The 19,594-nt window shown below is 39.4% G+C and overlaps 1 protein-coding gene across 19 annotated transcripts in view; it reads left to right on the top strand.

The window, feature by feature from the left end:
- Positions 1-19,594, top strand: part of ALPK1 (alpha kinase 1) — a 132,374-nt gene that overhangs the window by 75,685 nt on the left and 37,095 nt on the right. For 16 of the 19 annotated variants that reach the window (XR_002174892.3, XR_012331902.1, XR_004526624.2 and 13 more), the window contains one exon: positions 1,128-1,282. The exons of the other annotated variants lie outside the window; for them this stretch is intronic. Coding sequence is in view for 13 of the 16 variants with exons in the window: in XM_073804967.1 (XP_073661068.1) it covers positions 1,128-1,282 (155 nt within the window). In the remaining 3 variants the exon portion in view is untranslated. The remainder of the gene's footprint in view (positions 1-1,127; positions 1,283-19,594) is intronic. 19 annotated transcript variants of the gene reach the window in all.

Here is a 19,594-nt window from a genome sequence, read left to right as displayed (position 1 = left end):
TAAAAGGAAGAAGTCGATTTTAGGATCCACAGAATTTGATAACCAATTAGATTCAGGGAGGAAGAGAGAACAAAAAGTCTAGACCAACTTCTGGGTTTCAGACCTGGGCGAGTCAGTGAATGATAGTAGCATTCATCAAAATAGAAAACAGAGAGGGAAATACAATATTTAGAAAAAAGGTGATGAGTTCAGTTTTAGATATGTTGAGTCTGAGATGTCTGCAAGACAAGCACCTGGAGATTTATAGCTGGCAGTCATATATACAAGTCCATGATACCTTATTCACAGCCCTGGAGGGGGGTCACATGTGCTGCAGAATTCAGAATTTTTTCAAATGTTAGAAAGGGAAGTATGGTGTATATACACTCCAGTAGAAGCTGGGGCAGCATCTACAGTCAAAACTTAAAATTTTCAGAACAAAATGTTGACTAATCTCACGATAACAAGATTATAAATAGCCTCTAGTCAATTCAAGTCTGGTTCAGGTGCCAAACTTAAAAAAAACCTTCTAGTTTGCAGAGCTTTTTGGGTTTCCCAAGTTTGGATAGGAGGTTGTTGACTTATATAATTAACTAGGTTTGATGTCTATTAAGAGATTAACTATATCTCCTAATGTGAAACAAGGCCATTTCATAATAAATTGATATGGGTTTTTTTGCATTCATTGTCTATATTCAAATGTAGTCCACAGGGAAAGTCTGAGGTGAGGTGAGGTCTTAGAGGAGAAAAAAGAGGTTGTACAGATTGATTCTCTGCATTACCCAGCTGCCACAAGCCCCAAATGCCATTCCATCTCAGTCCCGTTCTCATTTTACAGGAAAAATAATATTTCCTTCGTTCCTTTCTCTGATTCTTCATGCAGAGATGGTCACTGAAGTGCTTTACTTCCTGCTAAAACCTTTTTTAATGCCTGACTACCCCAATTTACCCGTAGGGCGAAGTAGACCAGGGCCACCCCTGACAGATAGCTTTTTGCTATTATTCTTTGAGTCAGAACCACCAGGTTAGGCCAGCCAGCAAGAGGTAGGAAAAATTTTTTTGCCACTGAGGTGCTTCATCATAACATTGGTAACTCAACAGCCTTTTCTTTGACTGCAATTTCCTTACCTGAACTCTGACCTTTGCAGCTTCACTCCCCAGCGAGTTAAGAACCCTGATCCAGGAGGCAAAGGAAATGAAGTGGCCCTTCGTGCCTGAAAAGTGGCAGTACAAACAAGCTGTGGGCCCAGAGGACAAAACAAACCTGCAGGATGTGATTGGCGCCGGGTTGGAGCAGTTACTGGTAGGAAGAGCCACACCACCTGTTCCTCTGACACCCCCAAGTGAGGCATTTAGCCTCTAAGTGGTCTAATAGATTAAATTTCTTTGAAGCATAAAACAGCCCCTACCCTTATGGTCGGCTCTGCCAGATTGACTAATGTGTGTGGGGGGAAGCTTTTTAAGAGGGTTTGCTTGCCCATAAGACCTTCTGTTGGAAAGGCAAATCAAGTACAAGTGAAGAAGTGTGGTCATGTCATGCTGAAATATTTGCATGACTTAAAAAAATATATATTCTTTTAAGTCTTTATTGAATTTGTTGCAATATTGCTTCTGTTTTTTATGTTTTGGTTTTTTGGCTGCGAGGTATGTGGGATCTTAGCTCCCCGACCAGGGATTGAATCCTCACCCCCTGCATTGGAATGTGAAGTCTTAACCACTGGACTGCCAGGGAAGTCCCTATTTGCATATTCTTGGTGGGCCAGAAGCAGTAGTTTTGATTCCACCATGCCTCATAGCATTTTTATTTTGAAATACTACTTTCTCAAAGTTGGGTAGGTTAAAAAAATAAATTCACCACTATTTCATCCATGTGACTTGCTGTCTAAGCTACTGAGGTCTGGCATGTCCCTTCCCTGAGCCCTGCCTGGAATCCTGTTCACTCCCTTATCTCCTCATGATTCACACTGTTCAGGAAGTATCATGTCAAAGTCATTGGCATGCTTATTCCTCAACTCATTTATTGGAAACTAATCAAATGGGTACCTCTACCTCAGATAGGAGAGAGCCTCAAGAATAACACATGAGCTCAGATTTGAGCTCAGATTTCAGGCTTAGGTTCTGGGGATGCTACTAGGAGTGCCATTTTCCTTTCTGATAGTGTTTGGTTTTTTTTTTCCCTACATTCTCTTAGATGATTATCAAAGAAGAGACTCTATTAGCTTGTATTTTTTTTCTCACATAAAATATAGACGTTTGTCTGGAGACCAGGCATTACAAGCAATGATAATATTCCCAAAATTTTATTTTATTGGTTTACATGGGAATGTGTTTTGGGGTCATCCCAAAATAAATGTATAGATATAGACATTGTTTTTACCTATTAAAACAAAAATCCAGGGAAGATCCCCTAATCTATGTACACATAACAGCATTGTTGGAAACAATGACTCCAACAGTCATTACTGTGGTCCAGTCATTACTGTTACTGGAGGAACAGTAACTTCCCCCAAAAAAACTTTCCAGCCCTCCAAAAAACAAACACCCGAGGTTAAGCAGACTCAGGACCGCAAAGGAAAGTGAATACTTGGAACGAATTCAGTGGTGAACCAGGGGTTTTAAATAAGTGTGCTTGTTGTTAGTGGAGAAGTGGAATGGAACAAAAACTGTAGTGTGTATATCACTGTAGGGTTTACAAAATGCTTGCACATGCATCATGTCATTTAATTCTCAAAGTAGCCCTCCAGTGATTATTACCATTATCAAGCCCATTTTGCAGATGAGGAAATTAAGGTGCAGGGAGATTAACTTGCCTAGGGGAACAGACCAGTGAGTGGTGGAGCTGTGACTTAGCCCCTTCCTCCGTCCTGCTCCAGTTCTCCCTCTGGAAGCCTCAAGGAATGAACTTGACAGCACAGGTAGAAGTCCTGAAACTTGTTTACTCTAATGCAAGCTGTAGAGTAGAACTTTCTGCAATGTTGGAAATGTTCTATATCTCTGTTGCCCAATACATTTAGCCCCTGGCCACATGTGGCTCTTGAGCACCTGAAATGTGGCTCGAATGACTGAAGAACTGAATTTTTAGTTTTATTTAATTTTTAAAATGAACTCCTGTGTAAATAGCCACATGTGGCTAGGGCTACTGTTTAACTGGATAGTGCAGCTCTAAAGCAATGGTGCTTTAAGTTAGACCTCCCAACAACAGCACTAGCATCACGCAGAAACTGAGTCAGATTCCTGGGCCCTGCGCTAGTCTTACCAAATCAAAAACTCTGGGTGTGAGGGCCTAGCAGTCAACATTAGACAAGCCCTTCAGATGATTCTGTTGCATGTTAGAGTTTAAGAATGACTGCTGCAAAAAATAGGGTGGCGATTAATTGGGCAGCTCTAAGAATCAGTCCATTAGGCTGCTTTAGCCCGTAATGTGTTTAACCTGGGAGCTCTTTGAACTCTGAGCATCATTTTCTTTAGATTACCCAGCAAGCTATAAATTAAAGGCAGACAGCCTGAACAGGAATGTGAGTGGAGAAGGGCTTGGAAAGCCCTATGTGATTCGGCCGGTGGCATATAAGAACTTTCTACGGCTTCCCCGGAAGGTAAGAGCAGGATAGCTTCACAGAGGGAGTGACCCCTGCTTTGGGGCTTAGAAAGTTCCTCTGAATTTCCAGCATAGGCTGAGAAGCTGAGATGCAGCACATCACTATAACCAGGGTTTTATTCCCTTCATTCCATGCACGCTTACCAGATCCCCCTTGCCGTATTCAAAGCTGGTGGTGACGTTGGCTGAAAAACTGAAAATGGTGTTTTAAAAACTTCCAGGTCTCGCTGCATTTGGGGTTAATGTGAGTTGAGAGACAAACGGCTCATAGTTGTTAGACTATTTCAGGAATCCATTCATTATTCCTTCTACTTTCCCTCTATATATTGCACGGATGTCACAATTGGGGGGAAGTAAAGGCATAGAGAATTTAAGAAGTTTGTGCCCTGCTCACAAGATCACTCAGGCGCAGCTCTAAGAATCAGTCCATTAGGCTGCTTTAGCCCATAATGTGTTTAACCTGGGAGCTTTTTGAACTCTGAGCATCATTTTCTTTCGCTTACCCAGCAAGCTATAAATTAAGCAACCACACCTCCTAAAGACTCTCAGGATGCTTTCTTATTGTGTCAGACCCCAAGTGCACAACTGCTAAACCACTCTGTTTTGTAAATACGGAGAACTATAGCACCCTGTGAACTCGGGCTACTATTAATATCTTAGTTTGTCAAAAGTATCTCGAGGAAATTCCATGATCCATGATTTGTTTTTGTCCCGTTATCCACTGGTTTCAATATTACACTTTACTGAAGCTGGACGACCATGTTATAATATAATTGTGAGATTCTGTTCTTACATAAAAAATAGTTAAAGGCTGCTGAGTTTGTCTTTTCAGTTATCTCTTCTTACCGTTTTTTTATAAATCTAAATTTCCGTGATTTTTTTTTACCTTGAAATGAATCCTTCCCATAAAAAGTTTCCCTTCCATTTTAAAAATTAGCATTACACTTGGAGTGTAAACGCTGTCTTTAAGTTAATTCCACAAATAACAGGGCAAAGTTAAGCATAGAATTGTGCTGAGCGCCTGAGTTAGTAAAATTAAGCGTCATTTCTAATGTTCCTCTCTTAGGCTTAACTTAATCAAGAAAAATCGTATGTGTTTTGTGCTCTCCTTTCTGTTCTCCACAGCTTCCCCTGTTTCCTCCCTCTCCTAAGTCCCCATCCCCCCAATCTTTTCTCCTTTGGTGTGTGGCCACAGACAGAAATTTATGGCAGGGGCCAACCTCCTTTACACTCCACACAAAGCTTGCTGACTTGAGAGAGTTTGTCTGCTCTCTCTCAGAAAAAACACCTGCAGCATGCTCCCCAAGAAACCTGGAGAGATGGGAGATTAATGTGGCTGTAATAGCTGGGCAGTGTTTTTGGTATTATGCCCTCTCCCCAGGTAGATGGGTCTTTTCTGAGATGATACCAATTATTTATTGCTGAAACATCTGTTGATAACTGCAGCTGCCCTTGCGAAACAAAGCATATCACGGGGTCACAGGCTATAGGGACCTAAAATCCTACCTCATGCTAGTTTTAGACTATTCAGCAACACCCTCAAGTCCATGGGTTACCGTCATCTTCAGTGTCTTATCGTGCCATAGAAAATACTTTGTAAACACTGCCCTGCCCTGCCCTACAAGCTTTGAAGTATTATTTCATCTTCATCGGTAATTTATATTCCAGTGCCATTGTACTGTGGGAAAAAGAGGGGGAACCTTTTTTGTTTTCCATTTAATTGTATATCGCCTGACACTTTGACCTGTATTATTAGTATTAGTCAGAAAAAGGATTTTCTCCCTCTCTTATTTAAAAATAAAATTTCAAGGGAAAGTAAGCGCTCCTTCAGCTCCTTTCACTCAAAACAATGTTTACACTCTGAGAGGGAAAGATGAAAAGCACAAGCAATTTTTTTCAACTGTCAGAGAAGGGCATTTCAGTTTTTGAAAGAGAACAGTAAGGCCCTTATAAATATCATTCAGCAAAACCTTTGATGGATTTTTCAAAAAGTATTGAAGGCTTTTAGCATTAGCTTCAGTTTAGCTTGGTTTGGGGAGGACAGAGCAGAGTTCTAACTAGTAAAACTGTCCTTGCTTGTGAGATGCCAGGACGCGAAGGCACTGGCCTCAATGTGATTTTCAACTTTCGTGATTTCTTCAGTGACTTTCACACTCCTGAAAAGGACAATTTCTACATGATTAAGAGAAAATATGAAAAGAAAACTTTTGAAAGGGAGATAAACGGCCTGTTTAGATTTGCGTGTCAGTGGCAGTTGGGAGCAGACAGGGCTGCAGGGCCAAGAATTGTTTCATAGACCAGGGTTTTGCGCATTCCCTGCAGATTTGGGGGTCCTGATGCAGGGACTGGCCTCTTCCCAACCCTGCTTCTGTGTGGGGAGGGAACCTGGATTTAGTGTGGTACCTCTGTAAAGAGACACACCGTTTATAGGTTGGCTAACTACATACAGTACAAGGAAATGAAGCAGGCTCACAATGAGGGTATTTTTTCTATTTCCTTTTCAACTTCACAACCATGAGGATGGACAACATGATAACCGTTACTCAACAGACTTTTAGGGAAATATCTGTGCTACCTTGCAGGGATTTGAAGAGAGACCAAAAAAATAACTGTTTTCTTATGCTCATATGGTTGAAAAACATTTGTGAATGAATCGAGTTTGATAAATTTAGCTTTCAGGATATTGTTTCTAATATGTCTCTTTAGATAATCTAGGTGCCTTTAAGTTGTTGATATTTGTAATTTTGAACTACTTAAAATATTAAAGCGCCAAGAATTAAAACATAAATAAATATGAATAAATGTAAGAATAGCTCATTACAAGACTGCAGGGAAATATTTTTAAATGTCTAGTATGGGGCTTCCCTCGTGGCGCAGTGGTTGAGAGTCCGCCTGCCGATGCAGGGGACGTGGGTTCGTGCCCCGGTCCGGGAGGATCCCACATGCCGCGGAGCGGCTGGGCCCGTGGCCCATGGCCGCTGGGCCTGCGCGTCTGGAGCCTGTGCTCCGCAACGGGAGACACCACAGCAGTGAGAGGCCCGCGTACAGCAAAAAAAAAAAAAAAAAAAAAAAAATGTCTAGTATGAGTAACCTGGAAGCAGAGAGGTAATAAAGAAGGGCCTTTAGCAAAAGATAACTAAAGTATGAATTTATTAGAAAATGAAATATGAGGTCGAAGAAAGATACGGGTATGAGGACAAAGTAAGGGGGTGAGATGCTATCCATGGGAACAATAAAATTTCCTCCATGAATAAGCTCTGGGTTAAAAGATGTTCTTAAAACTAATTTTAAGACCATTTATTTCAGGCACCAGTTTTCATATTAATAATAGAGAACTCAGAACAGTAATAGGTGCTTTTGGGGTTATGATTTGTTCAGCAACTTATTTTCTCAAATGAGATTTTCATCTTTAACTATGTCCTTTGGGGCTTTAATAACTGAAATCTTTTTCATCAGGATGCTAAAAGCAAAGTGAATATGAGCTGTATATTTATTCATTCATTCAGGAAAACTTTATTGAGTATTAACATGTGGCAGGCATTTGATATAGAGCACTGAGAGTAATGCAAGAGAAATAGAAGACCTAATTCATGTTCCAGAAAAACTACCGGAGTGAAGAGATAGGGCAACCCTTTGTCAAAGGCCTGCTTGTTGGAATGGTTCCTCCCATTTTTTAACCACCAAATGTGTGGCGGGTAGTCAATACATATTCTTCTAATTCCTACAGACTTAGCCATATGACCTGTCCTACCAGTGAAGAGTGATTAGAAGTGACAGAAGCTTTATAAGCCATTGCATAGTTCAGCAATTGGGTGCTTTCCTTTGCCTCATGAGAAAAAGAAGGGCTGCTCCCTCAGCCTGGATCCTGGAAAGGGCAAGATACATGGAGTAGAGTCTCCGAGTTGGAGACAGACTGCACCCAATGTGAAATATGAACAAACACCAAAAACTTTGTTGTTAAAGGCACTGAGATTTGGGGGGTATCACAGTTTAACCAAGTGTTATGGGTTGATTTGTTCCCCATCAAAATACCCTGATGTCCTAACTCTCAGTGCCTCAGAATGTGACTTTATTTGAAAATACTGCCATTGCAGATGGAATCAGTTAAGATGAGGTCATAGTGGCGTAGGGTGAGCCCTTAATCCAGTCTGACTGGTGTCCTTATAGGAAGACAGCCTTGTGAAAACAGAGACACAGAGAGAATGCCATGTGACGATGGAGGCAGAGGTTGGAGTTATGCAGCTACAGGTCAAGGAATGCCACGGATTTCTGGCAACACTAGAAGCTAAGAGAAAGGCAAGGAACCTTAGAGAGAGCATGACCCTACTGACACTTTGATTTCAGACTTGTGGCCTCCAGAACTTTGAAACAACACATCTTTATGTTTTAAGCCACCTCGTTTGTGGTACTTTGTTATGTCACCCACAGGAAACTAGCACACCAAGTAAAAGCTGGCTATGCACATGTAGAATATAATGAAACAAGAAAGCTTTCAAATGACTTCAAGATTCTTAGCATGTGGTCCTCTGCCCCCATAGGGAGGAAGGCAAAATAAACCACAGTCCAGTCAAGAACAGAATTTGTTCCAGAGAACATTTCAACAAAAGTAGTGTCTACAAGGGAAAAAATGTAGGTTCTGGTATCTAGTATCTGTATTATTTCATCCCTAAACATGACTGGAGAAAGTAGACTGGAGAAAACATATCACTCTTCCTACTTCATGCCGTTTTGAGCTGTAATACAGCAGCCCACTAAACATCTCCATTTGGATGTCCCAGATGGCTCAAGTCCAAGAGGTCGAAACCTGAACTCCTCATCTCCCAGCTCCTTCTCCCTCCTCCAACTACGTTTTATCCTCCTCCAGTGGTCACGTACCATTAAATGGTACAATGAACCACCCAGTCACCCCGGTCAAGCCCTAGGAATCTCCTGTAACTCTTATCTCCCCCTCAACCCTCATTTCTTATTGGTTATCAAATCCTAATTTTCCTCTTAAATATCTCCCAAATGCATCTTCTTCAACCCTAGTGCAGCTATACTAGTTCAGCCCCTATTATCTCTTTAGACCATATCCAACCCTCTCCCTATTTCTAATCATGTCCCATGTGTCATAAGGATAGTAAGGTTATACTGCAGGAAAAAACCCAAACAACTCCAAAATCTTAGGGGTTTAAAGCAATAAAGATTTATTCCTTCCTCTTGCTACATGTCCATCTGAGGGAATGTTGGTGGGAGTTCAGCCTTATGTCACTCCCCTTCAGAGACAGCTTGATGGGATACCTTTCATTTAGAATATTGCTGGTTGCCATGGCAGGGGGAAGGGGAAATTGTGACTTGCACAGTGGCTCTTAAATACTTCCATACAGAAGTGACCATTGGTCAAGATAAGCCACATAGTCACACCTCATTTCAAGGAGCCAGGGAAGCACAATTCTACCATGTGCTCAGAAGGAGGAGACCCAGAAATACATGGGCAGATAGTACCCATTATTGCCATGGCTCCCCAGCTTTTCTCCACACTGTAACCAAAGCCATATTTCTAAAAGAGCAATCTGACTTTTTCTTGCTTAAAATTTTTAGGGTGAGGGTGGAGGAATCTCAGTTAATTTAGAAATAATAAATAAATAACATGTATATTTTACAAAAGCATCTAATACTAATCCTGAACAATAAAATCTAAATAAATTTGAATGAACATTTTTATTAAAGTGGTGAATTACAAGTTACTTTTATTCTTTATTTCTTTGATTCCATAATAGACATCTCTTACCGTTATAAACAAAAATATGGAAGGGGATTGAGAAAGAGAAGAGCATCTGTTGTTCAGTTGCCCTTAAATCTAAATAGGATCAAATGTTCAAAAACCTAAGTGAGGATAGTAAAGTTATGCTGCATTGCTTCTCTAAGAGCATATAAAGTCAAACACTGAACCGCTCAGATTCTAATGGAGAAGCTAACATCATTAATTAAATGACATCGACCATGCATCTTTTCACTGATAAAGTGAAGATTCAAAATGCAGTGCTCTTGTTTCTGATTCTTTTCTTTTCCCATTTGATAGCCTGCTGTAAGCTAAGTATCATTATTCTCCTGTTAAGTTTTTGGAGATCATTTTAGCACACATGTGTGAAGACACATACACACACTTATGTAATATACACATTATTACATGTATCTACATAATTGATATTCATGAATACAAGTTATTTCTTTATCAAATGATAGAATACCAAACCTGGAGGGCAATTTAGAGGTCATCTATTTCAAGCCCATCATTGGATACATGAGCAAACTGAAACCCAGAGAGAGTAAGAAGTGGCTTGCTGTAAGTTGCACAGCCCATCAGTGGGAGCAGCAGGACCACAGCACCCAGGTTTCCTAGCCTGAGCCTGGCGTGTCCTCCGTCAGTCTACACAATTCCATCCTTCACACAGGGCTGTTGCAGTGCTGGGGCAGCCTTTCCCTACTATATTCCTATCGTCTCTGCTGCCCTGTAACCTGCCCTCTGCCTTCTCTGTTAATGCGATTTGACTTTTTTACTCAGAGCAGAATTAATTGAGACAAATTTTATAATTTCCAATTGCCAACATTTAAAACTTTAGTTTCCTCTGCTGAACATTATAGTTCTTCTTTTGAAAAGAAGCCAGCCAAAAGGTTCAGATCCATCAAAAATGAATTTCATTTAATAAGTAAAAATCAGGCACCAAGAGAATGGAGCCTTCGGAGGATAAATACTAGCCCCAAGGCCTCTGTGTGTTCAGACTTCGAGATGGAGTATGATTAAAATCACCAAGTATTTAAAGCCTGCTCTACAACTGTGCCAAAAAACTGCCCCTTTTTATACGGTACTTTCAAGCTTCAATGGAAGATAAATGAAAATGGTGACTTGTCCTTAAAATTCAACCAGTGAAACTTTGGTTGCCACAGAATCAGGCATGCGAGTTATCCCTTTGATGACGACTAACCCTATGGCATGGATTTCATGTCTCCCCATAATGAGGCCCAAAAGCTGAGCCAAGTCTTGGAGGAGTTCATCAAACTAAGACAAGTGGGCAGAGCAACCCAGCTCAAAATGCAGAAAATGAACAGATTGAAGTGTTGGGCAGAAAAAAGAAAGTGATAACCTCCAGAAAATGATCAGTCCTAGGGATGTGCTTATTCAGTCCTGTCGGCAAGTAAGAATAACATCACCTCCATAACATATCTGATACTGTTTATATTAGTTGAACCACAGTGTTGTACTGTATGTCAACAAACACCAAATACAGGCAATTTCATGTGATTCGATACGATATTCTCTTCACAACATATAATATTGATAAAACCCTGCAAAATATTTAGAATTGATTATGTCCATTTTGCAGATGAGATGATTAGCTCAGAGAGCTTGAGAGATGTTCCCCATCCATACTACTAAGTGTGGTGAAGCTGGGATATGACTCCAGACCTCCCCTCTGTGCCACCCCCATCTGCTTGCCACCATCCTTTGATGATATAGAATCACCTGCCCTGCTTATTAAACCAACTTGCCTCAGAGGGCAGAAACCAAAAATGTTTAAGCTCAACAAATTCATAGATGAGTGGAATTACTTCTTTCTTTTTTCGGATGTGTTTGTATAGAACAAAAGAAGATTTTCACTATCCCATTGATTAATTCGTTCTGAATCTGTTGTCTTTAATTTTTTTTTTTTTTTTTTTTTGCTCATCAGTAAAAACTTTTGAGCAGGCACTCTGATACACATTTATTTATTTGTTTAATAAATTATATGCATGTGCTACGCATACTATGTTATACATATTTCTTTAGGATAGAAATTTAAGAAGAACAAAGATTAAATGAATATTTTAAAATATTTTTTTAAACTGCATTATTGGCACAAGAACCTTTTTGTTTGTGTTAAAATTGTAATTGAGTATGTTTAATTATTTTTTAAATTTGGCTTAGCACTTTCTTTTGAAGATATGGCTAGTACAGTTTATTTCAGTACTTAGTTCTGACTGTAATAGCTGAAAAATTGTCTCAAAGATATGTACATCCGAATAAGAGATAGGCTGTGATTGCTAATCCATGCTGCTCGTATTTCAATCCATCTACCAATTACGAAAAATCATTTGATAAAATTCAGCTGGCAAATTTCCACTTTCTTCAGTGTCAGTTGTGTGTTTCTGCAAGGTAATCAGAAGACATGTTTTAACAAACGATGTCAAAACTCATTCAGATTCTTCATTTGGGAGATTTTTAAACAGGTGGAAAGTTTCCCATTTGTGTGAGTGTTTTTTATATGTGATACTTTCTTTTTAGTATGAAAATCACAATGATGAAAACACTTCCAGCCTCATTATCTGAAAAATATTTTCAGAATACCTGTTGGATAACATACTATTGTCAGCTACTTGTCATCACAGAAAAGGTTGGCAAATTTGGAGCACTTGTCTGTTTCAATTAGCAATAATCGCACCTCGGATAAAATTTATTGGCTATGATACTGCCAAAGCACAAAGCTAGCACTTGTCTTTCTTTTATAGAAAGACTTCCAAACTCTTTACATTTGACTATTCTTTAAAGTACTTTGCCTTGAGATTTTTTGCAGTCTTTCTCCCTCTCATTATGAATTAACATATCTATGATTTATGATAATATAGCCTGTAAATCTACTTAACCAGGTATAAATAAACTGCAATACAATAAGCTGAAAACAGTCCAGTGGGTGAGTCCTCATCATCAGCCCCTCCAAGATGAGGAATTCCTTGTGTACCATCTGTGATGAGTCACCATCTGACATACAGGCAAAGTAAGGGGCTGGGGTCTACCCAGTTTTTAAAATGTTAGTAAAGCTTACTTACTTTCTCATTGGTAAACTTTGGAGGAAACTTTTGGAATTTTCTTTATATTTTGAGATCTCAGGTACTGATTCCACAGATCTACCCTCAACCCACTCAAAATAGTGTTATTATTTATGGAGCATCTACTAAGTGCAAGGCACTTTACATATATTTTTCTTTAATTTTCTCAGTAATCTCTGTGGTATTATTATCTTTATTTTATAAAGTATCTCCCTCTAGTAACTGATTTGATTTGCTTCCTCCTGAGAATAGTCTCAAACGAATTGATTTCTTTTCCATACATATGTATAATCTGTCACATTTTGAAAGTATTACCAACTCAATTCTGGAACTTTTTATATTTCTTCACCATGTAAAGACTGGAAGCAAAATATGTTTCTTTCATGGTTACTGAAAACCTTCTATCATGTTAGGCATGAATTATTCCCACTGGTATTGTATAGGAAGTTAAAAATCTCTGGGCCTCTGGAGTCATCGTCAGGTAGAGTGTTAAAGGGGCATAGGGGTTGGGCTCCTAACATTCTCTCTCAGTAACTCTCACATTTTATTACTTTGAACACAAGACTATGGCAGCTTCTCTTCACTCTTTGTGTAAGGCCAAATCTTTGCCTAATATGCTTAAAATGCACATGATTTAGACTTACTTATGACTTTAATGATTTATGGTTGACTTTAATGATTTATGGTTTATGGTTTAATGATTTATGAGTTCTAAATGCTGCTCAAGGGGGTGACTGAATCAAGATTACCTGGTGTCTATGTGCTTGTGTGTCTATGTGCGTGTCTGTGTGTGCACGTGCATTAGTTGGGGAGGGAGAGGAAGAATGGGGAAAAGTATGGCTTTTTAAAAAATATATATTCCCAAGTCTTACTACCCAGAGATTCTGATTTAGTGAATAATCATTCCTTAAGTTGACACTTCCTAGTTTAGTAGTCTGAGATTTTTTTAATGAGGTTTTATTAAAGCAAAGCTAACCCTTACTGTTAAAACATTTATTTCTGCTTTGCTAATGTAAATGTGATTCTCTGGGATAATAAGATTCTAAAGTGACAGATCAGTCTGTTTCTCTAATCATGCATCGCTCCTAAAACTGCAAAAGGCACAATAAAGCTCTCAGTCCTTTCAGTGGTAATTATTACTTTAAGAACAAGTAAAAAGCCCTAGGGACAATGAAGTTCAAACAGTTCTCTTTGGACTATATATCTGCCACTATTCTAGTATATGGTTTTGGTAACAGTGACAATGACAATCTTGATAAAATTAAGGTCATATAGGTAGAGATTAAGGAAGCTAACTTGGGAGCTAGACTGCCTGAGTTTGAATCCAAGTGCTGCCCCTTATTAGCTTTGTCATCTTGGGTACCTTACCTAAACAGTTGGTTTCCATTTTTCTACCTCTACAGTGGTAGTAATAACAGTGCCTACTTCATAGATTGTTTGGAGTATTAAGTGAGTGGATAACATAGAATGCTTAGAACAGTGCCTGGCATTCAATGAATGATAGCCCTTATTATTGTATAAGCTAATTGACACAAGGACATGGCTTAGGACCAGGTGGGATTATTATAGTTATGAGGCAAGACAGATAGAAGCTAAGATCAAATAGCGTAGTCAAGCCTCTAACTCAATTTTGCTATCAGGACATCAAAAAATGACTGTGATATATTTTCAGAATAATCCATTAACATGTATAGGCAACCTTTCAAACAATGCAAACAACTTAACATTCCAAATAGTATGTTAGTGAATCTGACAGTTTGAACTTCTCCATAAGAGTCCCTCCCCAAATACCACCAGATACGCACTGCCACTGTTTAAAAAAAAGGAGGGAAGTGGTGATCAATAATGAAGTTGTGGGAGGACCTAGACAGCAAGACTTAGGTTGTCATGCTAGCCACTTCCTCTGCAACTTCATTATTGATCACCTCTTCACTGAGTTAAGATAGAAGCTGCTTCTATCTCAGTGACAGCCACTGAGATAGAAGAAGCTTCAGGTCGTGGTGACTCAGTATTATGGATTGCTCCCTGCAGAGCCTTCGGGACAAAGCCTGAGACTTGTTAGCCTTAACCCTCCATGGAACACACTGGTCGTTAAAAGGGGTAATATCCACATGGGGTAGACTTAGTTCCCAGGAAACAAAGGAACACCCCACCATAAGTTACAAGGGTCTTCCAATTCCATATCAGTTAAAAAAGACTTTTACCTTTGACCTGACTTTGTACTCTTCGGGGAGGAGGGGCATGTTCCCATAAGCCCGAATGGTTGGGATATGGGAGAAGAATGCATCCTCTTCTTCATCAGATAACTCTTCCTCTCAGGACCCTTTTTTGGGGGACTTGCAGTTAATGCATTGACTCAAATTAGAATCCTAATTTGCAGTCTAAATATTAAGTTTTAATCTCCAACTCTGATACTCATCTGTGCTATAGTTTCTATAAGCCTCCCCACCCAACCCATTTAGCTGGGAATTTTCATCTTCAGAATGTTTACAGATCAGATAACACTGCGTCTGTCTTTCACTGTTGTCTTTTCAGTGAATATCAGATGCATCTAGGAGATGCTTAATAAATATTTTGTTGAATAAATGCATAAATTCCCACTAAACCATGTGCCAAGAATTATTTGCTACATTATAAAGCTTCAGGTGCAAAATTTTCCCCTATTAATGTAGTATATTGCAATGATGAGTTCCCTCTCATTTTTTTGAGATTAAGCTCATGGGCCCCAAATCTGTTAGTTCTGTCCACAGCAAAGTGTTATTTTGATTTTCATTTTTATTTTATGGTTATTTCTAGTGGAAAGGTCCTTTAAGAGAATATGGCTTTACTATGGTTTTATAGGCATTTTCATAGTTAGAAAAGAAAAAGGATCCCAATTTCTCAGGCTTCTCTAACATTTCTTTGTCACTGCACATAATCATGACATCGGTTTCACTAATAAATGTTTTCATAAAAATATGGACTTTATACCCAATGATAAAAGTCTATATTTTTAAAGCATGCTAGCTTGGAAAATAAAATCCCTCTGTATTCCTTTTGTCTGTTTTGATCTTCTTTAATTATTTGGTGTTTTACTCCCTGAAAAAAACTTTGATCGATCAATATTTTCACTTATGCCTCATATAACAAATAATCATGATCTAAAATCTGAAGTAGCACTAAGGCAGCCATGCATGCATATGTGAAAACAAATGAATCGGGGAAACAACTAGAGAGCCATGAACTAATTCATTTATTCAACAACTACTTATTGAGCCACTTTTCAAGGCACTGAGGCTACAGCAGTAAACAAAACAAAGTGCCTGGGCACTGACATTCAGTGTAAACGAAAAGCTTATATTTTGGTGGGAAAAAGGAAATAAACAGGTAAACATTAAAAAATATACAATTTAGGGCTTCCCTGGTGGCGCAGTGGTTGAGAGTCCACCTGCCGGTGCAGGGGACACGGGTTCGTGCCCCGGTCTGGGAAGATCCCACATGCCGCGGAGCGGCTAGGCCTGTGAGCCATGGCCGCTGAGCCTGTGTGCCCAGAGCCTGTGCTCCGCAACGGGAGAGGCCACAACAGTGAGAGGCCCGCGTACCGAAAAAAAAAAAAAAAAAAAAATACAATTTAATGTTGTAGGTTAAGTGCTATGAAGACAAATAAAGCAGAGTCAAGGAAAGGATAGCAAGTGGATATAGATACTATAATTTTAGAGAAATGCTCAGAGAAGGCTTCTTTGAAAGGGTAACTGGGGCCCAGATCTGAATGGGGGAGCCTTGCAGATAGCTGAGGGAAGAGCATTCCAGACAGAGGGAACAGTAAGTGTAAAGGCCCGAAGCACAAACTTGACTTGGAGGGTGAGCAGGGAGGCTGCAGAACAGTGAGAAAAAATGAGAATGAGAGGAAATAGTGAAGTAGTCAGAGGCACAATCATATAGGGCCTTTTTGGCCAAGACAACAGATTTAAATTTTAATTGTGATGGGAAGTCGTGTTGAAGTTGAGAGCAGAGAATCAACATTATTATTTGATTTACATTTTAAAGGGATCACTTCGGTTGCTGTGTGAGAAATGTGGGGAGAAGGGGGAGAGGACTTAGGTGGCAAAGGGAGGGATTCAAGTTAGAAAGCTGTTGCTTGTATCCAAGCAAGTTTATAATAATGGCTTGAACTAAAGTGGTTGCTCTAGAGGAGGTGAAAAGTGGTCAGATCTTGTGCATGTTTTTTTTTTTTCAACATCTTTATTGGAGTATAATTGCTTAACAATGGTGTGTTAGTTTCTGCTTTATAACAAAGTAAATCAGTTATACATATACATATGTCTCCATATCTCTTCCCTCTTGCAATTTCCTCCCTCCCACCCTCCCTATCCCACCCCGCTACGTGGTCACAAAACACCAAGCTGATCTCCCTGTGCTATGCAGATGCTTCCCGCTAGCTATCTGTTTTACGTTTGGTAGTGTATATATGTCCATGCCACCCTCTCACTTTGTCCCAGCTTACCCTTCCCTCTCCCCGTATCCTCAAGTCTGTTCTCTAGTAAGTCTGCATCTTTATTCCCATCTTGTCCCTAGGTTCTTCTTGACCTTTTTTTTTTTTTTTTTAGATTCCATATATATGTGTTATCATATGGTATTTGTTTTTCTCTTTCTGACTTACTTCACGCTGAGTGACAGTCTCTAGGTCCATCCACCTCATTACAAATAACTCAGTTTTGTTCCTTTTTATGGCTGAGTGATATTCCATTGTATATATGTGCCACATCTTCTTTATCCATTTATCTGTTGATGGACACTTAGGTTGCTTCCATGTCCTGGCTATTGTAAATAGAGCTGCAATGAACATTTTGGTACATGAATCTTTTTGAATTATGGTTTTCTCAGGGTATATACCCAGTAGTGGGATTGCTGGGTCATATGGTAGTTCTATTTTTAGTGTTTTAAGGAACCTCCATACTGTTCTCCATAGTGGCTGTATCAACTTACATTCCCACTAACAGTGCAAGAGGGATCCCTTTTCTCCACACCCTCTCCAACATTTATTGTTTGTAGATTTTTTGATGATGGCCATGCTGACTGGTGTGAGATGATATCTCATTGTAGTTTTGACTTGCATTTCTCTAATGATTAATGATGTTGAACATTTTCATGTTTGAGCATGTGTTTGTTGGCAATCTGTATATCTTCTTTGGAGAAATGTCTATTTAGGTCTTCTGCCCATTTTTGGACTGGGTTGTTTGTTTTTTTGATATTGAGCTGCATGAGCTGCTTGTAAATTTTGGAGATTAATCCTTTGTCAGTTGCTTCATTTGCAAATATTTTCTCCCATTCTGAGGGTTGTCTTTTCATCTTCTTTATGGTTTCCTTTGCTGTGCAAAAGCTGTTAAGTTTCGTTAGGTTCCATTTTTTATTTTTGTTTTTATTTCCATTTCTCTAGGAGGTGGGTCAAAAAGGATCTTGCTGTGATTTAGGTCATAGAGTGTTCTGCCTATGTTTTCCTCTAAGAGTTTGATGGTGTCTGGCCTTACATTTAGGTCTTTAATCCATTTTGAGTTTATTTTTGTGTATGGTGTTGGGGACTGTTCTAACTTCATTCTTTTACATGTACCTGTCCAGTTTTCCGAGCACCACTTACTGAAGAGGCTGTCTTTTCTCCACTGTATATTCTTGCCTCCTTTATCGAAGATAAGGTGACCGTATGTGCATGGGTTTATCTCCGGGCTTTCTATCTTGTTCCATTGATCTATATTTTTGTTTCTGAACCAGTACCATACTGTCTTGATTACTGTAGCTTTGTAGTATAGTGTGAAGTCCGGGAGCCTGATTCCTCCAGCTCTGGTTTTCTTTCTCAAGATTGCTTTAGGGCTTCCCTGGTGGCGCAGTGGTTGGGAGTCCGCCTGCCGATGCAGGGGACACGGGTTCGTGCCCCGGTCCAGGAAGATCCCACGTGCCACAAAGCGGCTGGGCCCATGAGCCATGGCTGCTGAGCCTGCGCATCCGGAGCCTGTGCTCCACAAGGGGAGAGGCCACAGCAGTGAAAGACCCGCATACCGCAAAAAAAAAAAAAAAAAAAGATGGCTTTGGCTATTCGGGGTCTTTTGTGTTTCCATACAAATTGTGAAATTTTTTGTTCTAGTTTATGAAAAATGCCAGTGGTAGTTTGATAGGGATTGCATTGAACCTGTAGATTGCTTTGGGTAGTAGAGTCATTTTCACAATGTTGGTTCTTCCAATCCAAGAACATGGTATATCTCTCCATCTATTTATATCATCTTTAATTTCTTTCATCAGTGTCTTATAATTTTCTACATACAGGTCTTTTGTCTGCTTAGGTAGGTTTATTCCTAGATATTTTATTCTTTTTGTTGCAATGGTAAATGGGAGTGTTTTCTTAAATTCACTTTCAGATTTTTCATCATTAGTGTATAGGAATGCCAGAGATTTCTGTGCATTAATTTTGTATCCTGCTACTTTACCAAATTCATTGATTAGGTCTAGTAGTTTTCTGGTAGCATCTTTAGGATTCTCTATGTATAGTATCATGTCATCTGCAAACATTTACAGCTTTACTTCTTCTTTTCCGATTTGGATTCCTTTTATTTCCTTTTCTTCTCTGATCACTGTGGCTAAAACTTCCAAAACTATGTTGAATAAGAGTGGTGAGAGTGGGCAACCTTGTCTTGTTCCTGATCTTAGTGGAAATGGTTTCAGTTTTTCACCATTGAGAATGATGTTGGCTGTGGGTTAGTCATATATGGCCTTTATTGTGTTGAGCAAAGTTCCCTCTCTGCCTACTTTCTGTAAGGTTTTTATCATAAATGGGTGTTGAATTTTGTCAAAAACTTTCTCTGCATCGATTGAGATGATCATATGGTTTTTCTCCTTCAGTTTGTTAATATGGTGTATCACGTTGATTGATTTGCATATATTGAAGAATCCTTGCATTCCTGGAATAAACCCCACTTGATCATGGTGTATGAATCTTTTAATGTGCTGTTGGATTCTGTTTGCTAGTATTTGAGGATTTTTGCATCTATGTTCATCAGTGATATTGGCCTGTAGTTTTCTTTCTTTGTGACATCTTTGTCTGGTTTTGGTATCAGGGTGATGGTGGCCTTGTAGAATGAGTTTGGGAGTGTTCCCCCCTCTGCTATATTTTGGAAGAGTTTGAGAAGGATAGGTGTTAGCTCTTCTCTA

The sequence above is a fragment of the Tursiops truncatus genome, chromosome 5, assembly GCF_011762595.2.
Source record: "Tursiops truncatus isolate mTurTru1 chromosome 5, mTurTru1.mat.Y, whole genome shotgun sequence".
NCBI lineage: Eukaryota > Metazoa > Chordata > Mammalia > Artiodactyla > Delphinidae > Tursiops > Tursiops truncatus.
This window is presented reverse-complemented; position numbering and strand designations above follow the sequence as displayed.